The 12,353-nt window shown below is 53.3% G+C and overlaps 1 protein-coding gene across 1 annotated transcript in view; it reads right to left on the reverse strand.

Moving 5' to 3' along the window:
* Nucleotides 1-396: 396 nt before the first annotated feature.
* Nucleotides 397-12,353, reverse strand: part of LOC112120582 (homeobox protein GBX-1) — a 44,247-nt gene continuing 32,290 nt past the window's right edge. Inside the window, exons 3-6 of the mRNA XM_029912853.1 lie at nucleotides 6,320-6,332; nucleotides 5,162-5,186; nucleotides 4,793-4,815; nucleotides 397-917 (exon numbers count right to left, since the gene is read on the reverse strand). Coding sequence (XP_029768713.1) covers nucleotides 397-917; nucleotides 4,793-4,815; nucleotides 5,162-5,186; nucleotides 6,320-6,332 — 582 coding nt within the window. The remainder of the gene's footprint in view (nucleotides 918-4,792; nucleotides 4,816-5,161; nucleotides 5,187-6,319; nucleotides 6,333-12,353) is intronic.

Consider the following 12,353-nt stretch of genomic DNA (forward strand, 5'->3'; position numbering starts at 1 on the left):
ATCATTGCACACAGGAGCCCAGCGCCAGCTAGAGCCCCATCCCTCCCGGAGGCAGACCCGCACTCCCCCAGACAGACGGACAGACACACACAATCCCATATGTACAGACTTTACACAGAATAAATAAGGGATATTTACAGAGAGGTTTGTGAGCAGTGGCTGGAGCACAAATAGTTAAAACTCCCCCTGCAGCACCGCCCCAAGGGTCTGCACTGGAGCGTCTCCCTTTGCTGCAGCGTCGGGAGTGGGAGCTTGGTCAGCCCTGGGCCCACTCGGCCATGCAAGGCAGGCCCCTCTGCAAGACATGGCACGTGCCTGCTAGTTTGCAGCCAGGGGCATTTGGCGTTTTCCCTCCCACAGAGTTTCTGAGCTGGAGCCCGGAGCATGTGGCAGGGCTCAGGGCCGGCTGCCCTGTTCTATCTGCTGGTGCTGGCTGCGCACGGCGAACCTGTTGACGTGCACGGGGATGGGCACCACGATCTTGGGGTTGCGGACGGGCTCACCAGAGCGGTTGTTGACGTTGCCGGCTTTGATGCGTTTCCACTTGGCGCGGCGGTTCTGGAACCAGATCTTGACCTGCACCTCGCTGAGCTTGAGGGCATGGGCGATCTGCGAGCGCTCCGTCAGGCTCAGGTACTTCTTGCAGTGGAATTCCTTCTCCAGCTCCAGCAGCTGCTCGCTGGTGAAGGCCGTGCGCCTCCGGCGGCTCTTCCCCGGGTTGGAGCCGGGGGGTGCCTGCTCCCCACCGGAGCTGCTCTTGGGTTTGGCCTTGGGCCCCAGGCAGCTGGCACTGCTCCCATCCAGGAAGCTCTCATCCTCACTGTCAGGTGCGGAGCTCTCCTCTTCCCTCTCACTGCACGGGGTCTCTGCCGATTTCACCTCCAGCTTCTCTTCGTCGGAGCTGTACGCCTTGCCATCTGCAGCCAAGACAAACAGCATTAACCAGGGCACCTGCATGGGGCGAGGGAGCCAGTCTGCTCTGGAGAAGCCTGCTGGGAAGCCCCCAGGTAGACTTGCTGGGCCAACACCCCCCGCTCAGACCCTTGTGTGCACCAGTGTTCCTGTGGGGAGCAACAGGGGGCCCAAGGGCAAGGGAGCCCCCAGCACTTTAGCCACCTGCTCTGAGCCAGGCCCGTGGAAAGATAACGACGCCTTGTCTGCACTAGAGCTCACCCTGTCACTCCCTCCTACCCCCCGCCCCACCGCACCAGTGCAGGCACAGCAGGAGGAGCCTCCCCCATGCAGCCCACGCCAGGAGGGGGAGGGAAAGATGAGGGACAATTTCTGGGTTTGGTGCCCTCCCTGCCTCCCACGCGCCTAGAGCAGAACTCCCGTCTGCCTGGAAGTCACCAGGCTCCAGCCCAGACTCAGCAGATCTGAGGCTCACTGGCTGAGCCCGTTTGGAGCCGGGGGCTCTGCAGCATTCGCACGCTTGGGGGGCAGCGCACGTGCTGTGGGAGAGTCATTTTCCCCTGCAGTTACTGCAATGTCCAGCTCTGCTGCTAAGGGTCCCAGCAAGATACAGCTCCCAGGAAATAAATGGGCGTCGCTTCCCATCCCCTTCAGCCGGGCCGAAGTTCTGGGCTGCCTTTGCTGAGACAAGGGCTCGCTAGTCCGGCTCGCGTTAGCCACACTCCCAGAGCACCTCCCTGACGCTGGGTCACAGACACTCGAGCAATGCCCCAGGCCCAGCTGTGCTGCTCAGAGCCAGCCTCCAGCAGGTTCTTCACTGGGTGTGTTCGTGCTGAGCAGAGTCCGGCCAGCTCAGTGGTCCCCAGACTATGGGGCGCGGCAGGGCCTGGGCCAGCCCCCAAGGGGGGTGGGGAGGGAGCCCCACCCAGCTACACTCTGGCCCCGCCCCTGGCCCCAGTTCCAGCCCCAGCCTCAGCCCCCAGCTCCCACTCCAGCCCCAGCTCTCGACTGTGGCTCTGGCCCTGTAACTCCCCGGGGGGGGGGGGCACAAACAAATTCCATTATGGGTAAGGGGGGATATGACAGAAAAGGTTTGGGGACCACGGGTTTAGCTTGACTTTACCATGTTACAGGGAAGTAAGCGGCGCTCGTCATTTACTTCAGTCGCAGATCGAATCCTAGAAACGTTGGGCTCGAGGTCATCGCCGCCAGCCCCTGCACTGACGCAGACCCACGTAAACCAGCCCTGACAGGGTCTGTCCAACCTGGGCTTAAAACCCCCAGTGCTGGGATTCCACAGCCTCCCAGCGCCGCCTGTTCCAGAGCTGAACTCTCCTGGATACTAGGAAAGCTGGCTAGGTTTCCCTGGCTGCACATCAAGTCCATTGCTGCTTGTCCTGCCCTCAGAGAGCAAGTGATCCCCATCCTCGTTATAACAGCCCGTAATAACCCATCCGAAGGCTGTCGTCAGCCCCCCTCAGTCTTCTTCTCTCAAGACTAAACACACCCAGTTTTTTAACCTTTCCTCACAGGTTTTCTGAACCTTTGATCAGTTTTGTTGCTCTTGTCTGGACTGTCTCCAATTTATCCACTTTCCTAAAGCGCAGCAGCCAGAACCGGACCCCGGACTCCAGCGGAGGCCCCATGAGGCCAAGCAGAGTGGGACAAATACCTCCCCCGTCTTACACACGACGCTCCCGTTCACACACACTAGCCTTTTTCACAACTGCATTGGATCGTTTACTCTTAGTAAGTCTGTGCTCCACTATAAGCCCTAGTTCTCTTCTGCATGTTCTGTTACCTAATCCTGGCAAAACAAAGTTCTCTGGACAGAGGTGGCTCTTTTAATGTGTGATTTGTGCAAACAAATCAGGAAATCTGTTAAATTCCCATTCGCTAAAGTTCGGGAAATTCCTTCTGAGTAGCCGCTCTTTGGGCTGCAGAGACCCTCTGCCCTTTGCACTGTAACTACCGGTGCAGCTCCCCCCACAGCTCCGGTGCTCTAGCCCAGGGATTCTCAAACCTCATTGCACTGCAACAAAAGTTACGACACGACCCCAGGACGGGGGAGCGACGCCTGAGCCCACCTGAGCCCTGCTGCTCCGGGCAGGGGGGCCAAAGCCGAAGTCCAAGGGCTTTGTCCCCAGGCAGGGGGCCTGTAACCCGAGCCCCACCACTCCGGGCTGAAACCGAAGCCTGAGTCTAGGCAGTGGGGACTCAGCTTTGGCCCCAGGCCCCAGCCAGTCTCACGCCAGCCCTGGCGACCCCATTAAAACGTTTGAGAAGCGCTGCTCTAGCTAGCATTTGCAGGTTGTGCTCTGGTTACAGCTACATAAAGTCCCGGATCAAGGAACAGACTCAAAAGCAAATGGCGTATGTCTCTCCCCAGCACAGCATGAGCAGTCAATGGTGGAAATCTGAAATTTACTTTTGCCAAAAACTGGAACGGTCAAGCTAGAGGTTGGGTTTTCGCAGGATTTCTGCTGGTTCCGCACATGGGCAGCAGCAGGATGGGAAGCGACAGCACCACGAAGCTGGCCCAGGCTTCCAGGAGAGTCACCCTGGCAGCGTACCCCACTCGCTGCAGCTTCGAACTGCGCATGTCCCTTCTAAACCCCCTCTACTCCCAGTGCCTTCCTGGGAGACAATCCCCTTCTGTTCTGCAGGGGGAGCGGTGCCAGATTCACAACGTGTTAAGTAATGCAGCTAAAGAAAAGCAGAGAGTTCGTTGCAGACAGGGTTTTGCTTTCTCCCCATTGCTGGCTCAAGGGGAGCTCTGGGGAGTTCAGAAACCCTTCCTGAGGCTTGGCCGACCAACAGCCCCTGCTGGCAGCATCTGTAAGCAGAGCAGGCCTGGGTTTAGCCCCGGGTCAAGGAGTTAAGAAGCTCCACAGACGCAGGCCAGAGCTGAGCCTCTGCAGGAGCCAGCAGCGCTGGTCCAGTGCCCAGAGCTGCTCCAGCACAAAGCCACCGCTCCAGATTGCACAACGCTGAGACAAACCCAGCAGAGACTGGAGCTTCCAGGAGCAATCGGGCTATTCTCACTGCAGAATGAGCACAGGCTGGGATGGGTGTTGCCCCAACCACCTCCTTTCCACACACCAACCCTCTCACTGGAGGGTGGTGGCAGCTTTGCACCTGGGTTAGCCTATGGCCCCAGCAGGCCACATGCTGCTTTCACTCAGGTTGGTAAGCTGCCTGCTTTCAGGGAGGAGACCGGCTAGATCACCTGAGTGTTGATAATCCTTCAATGCTGCAAGAAAGTGGGGTTTTCCTCCTTATTGTGTTGTATGTGAGTCTTACTGTTTTGCGTGAATACTGTGTGCCTCAGTTTCCCTGTGTATTGCACCAATGGCTGGGTAGTGGGGATAAAGGTGTGACTTTTCCCGAGACCCTCGGGGGCCGGTGAGGCTGCTCCAGCTGCCTGCCTGTAAGCGATGGATGGTGCCCTTAACCTGAGAGCCAGAAGTGGGATGTGACCAGGTGACACTTTGCCTGGGAAGCAAGACAAAGACCAGAGAAGGAGCAATGGGGATGTCTGAGGCCAGGCAGCTGGGTCCAGTTCAGTCTGCTGTGGGGGACTCGAGGAGGGGGTGTCCTGGGCGTCTGGCTCAGGGTTTCCCCATGATGGACTTGGCAGAAAGTCACTGATTCCTGTGCTAACAAGTTCTGTTCTACGCTGTGTACATGTTGACTAATAAACCTTCTGTTTTTCCAGCTGTCAGAGTCACAACTGACTGCAGAGTTGGGTGCAGGGCCCTCTGGCTTCCCCAAGAGCCCCGCCCAGGCAGACTCGCTGTGGGAAGCGCACGGTGTGAGAAGGGGATGCTGAATGCTCCGAGGTCAGACCCGGGAAGGGGAAGCCATGTAAACTTCGTGCCCTGGCGACAGAGTCCTGACTGGCTTCATACAGAGCAGCTCCAGAGCATCGGCCCGGTGACTCCGTGACAAACGCCTTCCCACAATTCCCCCGTGTGCCCAGAAGGACAAACAAGTTTTCCCACAACTCAGAGCCCTGGGATGTGTCCGGAGACGTCCGAGTGACACAGACCAGTCAGTGCAACCCCAGCAAGGACAGGAACGCAGGGAGGGTTCTGCAGGGTGGGTGTTAATGTTACACTCCCAGTCCAAGGATGGTTTTAAAAACAGAGGTTCTATTAGACTTAACAGGTATATTAACAAGCCAACAGACACACGCAGCCTGCCTAAGCCCCACGCCAGCTCAGTCTCACCGGGACACAACCACCACTCTCCTTGCTTCCCCTCTGTGTTCCCTCGTCAGCAGCTCTCCGACCCATAAAGAGACAGGGCACAAGTCAATGACCCCTGACATTCCCTTTGAGTGCCACACTCGGCCCTTGTCTACACCGCAGCTCTGCCTCTGTAATGCCGTAGCATACACACTTGCTACAGCGATGGAAGGGGTTTTCCCGATTGCTGTACCTGCTCCATTCCCGGCAGAGGCGGTCGCTAGACTGACAGAATTCTTCCACCCACCTAGCGGTGTCTACACCGGGGCTCAGGATGGCTGAACTCTGTCTTGAGGCGGTGAGTTTTTCACACCTCAGAGTGACGTAGCTAGGCTGACCTAAGTCTCCCACCCGGGCAAGGCCAGTCCAGGTGCCCAGACCTGGGTGCCAGTCCCCCAAGTTAACTCAGCATGGACGATAGAGCCCGTAAAGCCCCCAGTCAGGAAGCAGAGATGATTGAGGTCACAGCACTGGGCCCCAGACAACCCCTGTCCAGGGGCAAGTCTCCATTCCCCTTCTGCAGCCCTCGCTGACCCCCTGAGCTCCTCACCACCACCCATGGGGCAACTAGGCTGGGGCAGCTGTCTGCTAGTGCTAATATCCCGCCGTGGAGGAGCTGAAAGCATCCCAGGTCCCAGTAGCTGGGCTGAACACATCCCTTCTGAGAGAGTCTCTCCAGCCCCATCTTCTCCTGAAACAGGGCTGTCCGGCTGTCGTCAGAGCTCTGAGCAGAGCAGGCCACGTCAGAGTTTCCATGCCCCAGAAATATGGCCAGGCCCAACCGCAGGGAATGCTCTGGGGGCCAAGCAGCAGCTGAGATTGTGGAGTCAGGACAGCAATTCAGCAACACCCCATCACGGAGGTAGGAGCCGCTTCACCCTCAGACCTACACACGACGCAGCCACACCTAACCTCAGTAACTGGGAGACCCAACGGTACTAGCCCATCCCCGACTGCCAGGCCCCATCACAGCTGCCGTTCGCACCCAAGCACCTGGGGCAGGTGCCAGCTCACCCTGTACTTTCAGGACAACACCCAACTCGTCTCTAGGCACCGTGGGGGCTCCCCCCCCCACACACAACTAGTCACACAGAATAGTTACCATGTGACTCACTGGTTACTCAGCCAGATGAGTCCCACCCCAACAGCTCCATTACCTGCCTGAAAGCCCTGGCGAGAGTCAACAAAAGGGTGTCAAGGTGTCTCCAAGGCCCATCAGCACCACCTTTTACCCTGTGCTTTGCTGCCCTCCTGGCCTCTGACCACCCTTCGCTTCTGCACTCCAGACATCCGCACCCCTTGGCGTCTCATGAGCCGGGCATCTCACGAGCCGGGAGGTCCCGGATGACTGGAAAAAGGATAATGTAGTGCCCATCTTTAAAAATGGGAAGAAGAGGATACGGGGAACTACAGGCCAGTCAGCCACACCTCAGTCCCTGGAAAAATCATGGAGCAGATCCTCAAGGAATCAATTCTGAAGCACTTAGAGGAGAGGAAAGTGATCAGGAACAGTCAGCATGGATTCACCAAGAGCAAGTCATGCCTGACTAACCTAATTGCCTTCTATGAGCAGATAACTGGCTCTGTGGATGAGGGGAAAGCAGTGGATGTGTTATTCCTTGACTTTAGCAAAGCTTTTGATACAGTCTCCCACAGTATTCTTGCCAGCAAGTTAAAGAAGTATGGGCTGGACGAATGGACTATAAGGTGGATAGAAAGCTGGCTAGATCGTCGGGCTCAACGGGTAGTGATCAACGGCTCCATGTCTAGTTGGCAGCCAGTTTCAAGCGGAGTGCCACAAGGGACAGTCCTGGGGCTGGTTTTGTTCATTAATGATCTGGAAGATGGCGTGGACTGCACTCTCAGCAAGTTTGCAGATGACACTAAACTAGGAGGAGTGGTAGATACGCTGGAGGGTAGGGATCGGATACAGAGAGACCTAGACAAATTGGAGGATTGGGCCAAAAGAAACCTGATGAGGTTCAACAAGAACAAGTGCAGAGTCCTGCACTTAGGACGGAAGAATCCCATGCACTGCTACAGACTAGGGACCGAATGGCTAGGCAGCAATTCTGCAGAAAAGGACCTAGGGATTACCGTGGACGAGAAGCTGGATATGAGTTGACAGTGTGCCCTTGTTGCCAAGAAGGCTAACTGCATTTGGGGCTGTATAAGTAGGAACATTGCCAGCAGATCAGAATAGACGTGATCATTCCCCTCTATTCAGCACTGGTGAGGCCTCATCTGGAGAACTGTGTCCAGTTTTGGGCCCCACACTACAAGGAGGATGTGGAAAAATTGGAAAGAGTCCAGCGGAGGGCAACAAAAATGTTTAGGGGGCCGGAGCACAACTTATGAAGAGAGGCTGAGGAAACTGGGATTGTTTAGTCTGCAGAAGAGAAGAATGAGGGGGGATTTGATAGCTGCTTTCAACTACCTGAAAGGGGGTTCCAAAGAGGATGGATCTAGACTGTTCTCAGTGGTACCAGATGACAGAACAGGGAGTAATGGTTTCAAGTTGCAGTGAGGGAGGTTTAGGTTGGATATTAGGAAAAACTTTTCCACTGGGAGGGTGGTGAAGCACTGGAATGGGTTACCTAGGGAGGTGGTGGAATCTCCTCAACATTAACAAGTCACCGGGACCAGATGGCATTCACCCAAGAGTTCTGAAAGAACTCAAATGTGAAGTTGCGGAACTATTAACTAAGGTTTGTAACCTGTCCTTTAAATCGGCTTCTGTACCCAATGACTGGAAGTTATCTAATGTAACACCAATATTTTAAAAGGGCTCTAGAGGTGATCCTGGCAATTACAGACTGGTAAGTCTAACGTCGGTACCGGACAAATTAGTCAAAACAATAGTTAAGAATAAAATTGTCAGAGACACAGAAGAACATAAATTGTTGGGCAAAAGTCAACATGGTTTCTGTAAAGGGAAATCGTGTCTTACTAATCTATTAGAGTTCTTTGAAGGGGTCAACAAACATGTGGATAAGGGGGATCCAGTGGACATAGTGTACTTAGCTTTCCAGAAAGCCTTTGACAAGGTCCCTCACCAAAGGCTCTTACGTAAATTAAGCTGTCATGGGATAAAAGGGAAGGTCCTTTCATGGATTGAGAACTGGTTAAAAGACAGGGAACAAAGGGTAGGAATTAATGGTAAATTCTCAGAATGGAGAGGGGTAACTAGTGGTGTTCCCCAAGGGTCAGTCCTAGGACCAATCCTATTCAACTTATTCATAAATGATCTGGAGAAAGGGGTAAACAGTGAGGTAGCAAAGTTTGCAGATGATACTAAACTGCTCAAGATAGTTAAGACCAAAGCAGACTGTGAAGAACTTCAAAAAGATCTCACAAAACTAAGTGATTGGGCAACAAAATGGCAAATGAAATTTAATGTGGATAAATGTAAAGTAATGCACATTGGAAAAAAATAACTCCAACTATACATACAATATGATGGGGGCTAATTTAGCTACAATGAGTCAGGAAAAAGATCTTGGAGTCATCGTGGATAGTTCTCTGAAGATGTCCACGCAGTGTGCAGAGGCGGTCAAAAAAGCAAACAGGATGTTAGGAATAATTAAAAAGGGATAGAGAATAAGACTGAGAATATATTATTGCCCTTATATAAATCAATGGTATGCCCACATCTCAAAAAAGATATACTGGCACTAGAAAAGGTTCAGAAAAGGGCAACTAAAATGATTAGGGGTTTGGAACGGGTCCCATATGAGGAGAGATTAAAGAGGTTAGGACTTTTCAGCTTGGAAAAGAGGAGACTAAGGGGGGGATATGATATAGGTATATAAAATCATGAGTGATGTGGAGAAAGTGGATAAGGAAAAGTTATTTACTTATTCCCATAATATAAGAACTAAGGGCCACCAAATGAAATTAATAAGCAGCAGGTTTAAAACAAATACAAGGAAGTTCTTCACGCAGCGCACAGTCAACTTGTGGAACTCCTTGCCTGAGGAGGTTGTGAAGGCTAGGGCTATAACAGGGTTTAAAAGAGAACTAGATAAATTCATGGTGGTTAAGTCCATTAATGGCTATTAGCCAGGATGGGTAAGGAATGGTGTCCCTAGCCTCTGTTTGTCAGAGGGTGGAGATGGATGGCAGGACAGAGATCACTTGATCATTACCTGTTAGGTTCACTCCTTCTGGGGCGCCTGGCATTGGCCACTGTCGGCAGACAGGATACTGGGCTAGATGGACCTTTGGTCTGACCCGGTACGGCCGTTCTTATGTTATGTTCTTATGTTCTTCCTTAGAGGTTTTTAAGTTCAGGCTTGACAAAGCCCTGGCTGGGATGATTTAGTTGGGAATTGGTCCTGCTTTGAGCAGGGGGTTGGACTAGATGACCTCTTGAGGTCCCTTCCAACCCTGATATTCTATGAAAAGAGCTTCCAACCTTCTCTGAGCCAGGTACTACATACTGCCGGTGCCAGGAGCCATGGCTGCCTCTCCCTGAGCTACAGACGCTCCCCTCGCCAGCCAACAGCACCCAGAGGCCTGTCAGCGAAGGAGATGCAGGTTACTCTGACGCCAAGGCCAGGCAGCCCCTACCTCAGCCTCTACAATCCACAGCCTTCAAGAAGCCACAAGCTGTGAACAGGTCAGACCTTGTCTTATCCCCCTCCCTGCTGGGGGGTGGGACCGAGGACTCCCCCCTAAGCCACATCCTCTGCCCCATCCGTTCTGGACATCAGGGCCATGGATCCCAAAGTCTCAGTCTAACACAGGCCAGACAACCTGCCACCCAGGGGCCCAGCAACGTGTGTGCAACCACCACAGTCACTATGAAAAGCTAAACAACTCCACACACGGTCTGGGGACCCAGCCTGGGTGGGAGGTGCGGGGATGGGGAGAGAAAGAATGGGATGCAGCTGTTTGCAGAATCATAACCCAGTTGCCCCTCTCCAGTCCTGAGGGCTTGGCTGGAGATAAGGGGTTCTCTAAGGTTTGTTCCTTTCCACCCTTAACTCTGCCCCTTGGGTCCATGGCTGGAACTTCACCTCCATTGAATCTGCTTATGACAAATATTTAACATTTCCCCAGCCAGAGGAAACCTACAGACTGGACCAGCCAAAGGATCCTCATGGTCAAACTGCAGTCACCGTTGGCACCACCATTCACCCCTGACATGCAGCGCAACAGGGCGCCTCAAGGGGCCTGGCGCAGTGGGACATGCGGGTACCAGTGACACAGGAGGGAGAGAGGGGGACAGGAAAGAGATCCACTCTTGGGAGAAGGGCTCCAGCCAAAGGCTCCCCACAGCAGCGGGTTCTGATGATAACGGGGGCTCCAGCTACCAGCACAGACGTGGGCAGAGGCCTAGCGGAACAGAGGTTAGAGAAACAACGCTGGCGCTTTCATAGAGCCCAGGTGACCGGACTGATGCCCTGGGTAACGCTTCTGGCCGCTGTTCCGAGGAGCAGCTGGTTCTGGGCACTCGCTGTCCCAACACTCTGACGGAACCAACAGGCGCTGAGTCCAGAAGTGGCGGAAGCAGTGCCGCTCCCAGTGACCACAATCGAATGAGGCCCTGTGCCTGGAGGAGGTGAGGCCCCACGAAGTGATGCTGACGGGGGATTGCAATAGAACAAAGCAGCCCCCGGGTCAGCTGCAGAGGCAGTAAAATCCCTGCAGGGGCATGGATGCTACTGAGAAACCCAAGACAATAAGAGACGCTCTGAAGGCAAAGCAGCTGCGGAACAAAAGGGAGCGAGAAGCAAAGAGAAAGCCAATAGGGCTAAATAGCGGGGGCAGGGGGTGGGGGGGGAGGCTATTCAGGCCACACCAAAATCCTTGATGCCTGCCCCAGTGAACCAAACAGGCGCATACGCTACAGCTGGCGAGAGGGGCGCTAGAAGGGCCAAAGTGGGGCTTGACAGCAAAGAGCAAAGGATGGGCCAGTGGTTAAGGCCCTTGTCTGGAATATAGGAGACCAGCGTTCAATTCCCTACTCAGCCATAGACTTCCTTTGGGACCTTGAGCAAGTCACTGTGCCTCACTCCCCATCTGTGCCGTGGGGAGCCCCGCCCTGCCACACCCAGGAGGCGCTAAGGTGATGGGGCCAGAGAACTATCACAGAGACACAGGTGCAAAAACAAACGAGAGATTCTTTATGTCCATCAGAAGCAAGAAGCCTGTGAAGAACTGGGGGGTCCACTGGATCACTGGGGATTAAAGAGAGCAATTAAAGAAGCCAAAAACATTGCTGAGAAGCGAAGTGATTTCTTTGCATTGGTCTCCATGCAGAGAATGCTGTGGAGATTCCCACCCCGGCCCTGCTCTTTTCTCACTATAAAGTTGAGGTGCTCGCGGAGATCAAGGTAGCAGAAGAAGTGCTGAAGCAAACTGATCATTTACAAACGCCACAAGTCCCCAGGCCCAGATGCTCCATCGCCGAATTCTGAAGGCGTTTGAGTAGGAAATGTTGAGCTGCTAGCAAAATATGCAACCTCTTATTAAAAACCAGCTACTGTCGCCAACTACCGGAGGGGAGCAAATGCATTTTAAAAGAGGATCTTACATATCAGTCAGCCTCACATCTGTACCTGGGAAACTGGATGAAATTATAATTAAAAATAGTCTATTACAACACCTGGTAGATCACATTAGGAGAGGGTCTAACCAGCACATTGTCTTCAAAGGAAAATCGTGTTTTAGAATCGTAGGACTAGAAGGGACCTTGCCAGGTCATCTAGTCCAGCCCCCTGCACTCACAGCAGGTCTACACATTATTTAGACCATCCCTGACAGGTGTTTGTCCAACCTGCTCTTAAAAACCTCCAGTGACAGACTCCACAACCTCCCTGGGCAGTTTATTCCAGTGCTTAACCATCCTGACAGTTAGGAAGTTTTTCCTAATGTCCAAACTAAGCCTCCCTTGCTGCAATTTAAGCCCATTGCTTCTTGTCCTGTCCTCAGAGGTTAAGGAGAACAATTTACCTCCCTCCTCCTTGTAACAACCTTTTATGTACTTGAAAACTGCCATGTCCCCTCTCACTCTTCTCCAGACCAAACTAATCCCATTTTTTAAATCTTCCCTCATGGGTCATGTTTTCTAGACCTTTAATTTTGCTGATCTCTTAGAATTATCTGAACATGTCAATAAAGTAAGTGGATAAAGGGAACTAGCTGACAATTTATTTAGATTTTTAAAAGCCTGTCAGAGACCAA

Source organism: Terrapene carolina, unplaced genomic scaffold (assembly GCF_002925995.2).
Source record: "Terrapene carolina triunguis isolate 2854851 unplaced genomic scaffold, T_m_triunguis-2.0 Scaffold278, whole genome shotgun sequence".
In the NCBI taxonomy this organism is placed as follows: Eukaryota; Metazoa; Chordata; order Testudines; family Emydidae; genus Terrapene; species Terrapene triunguis.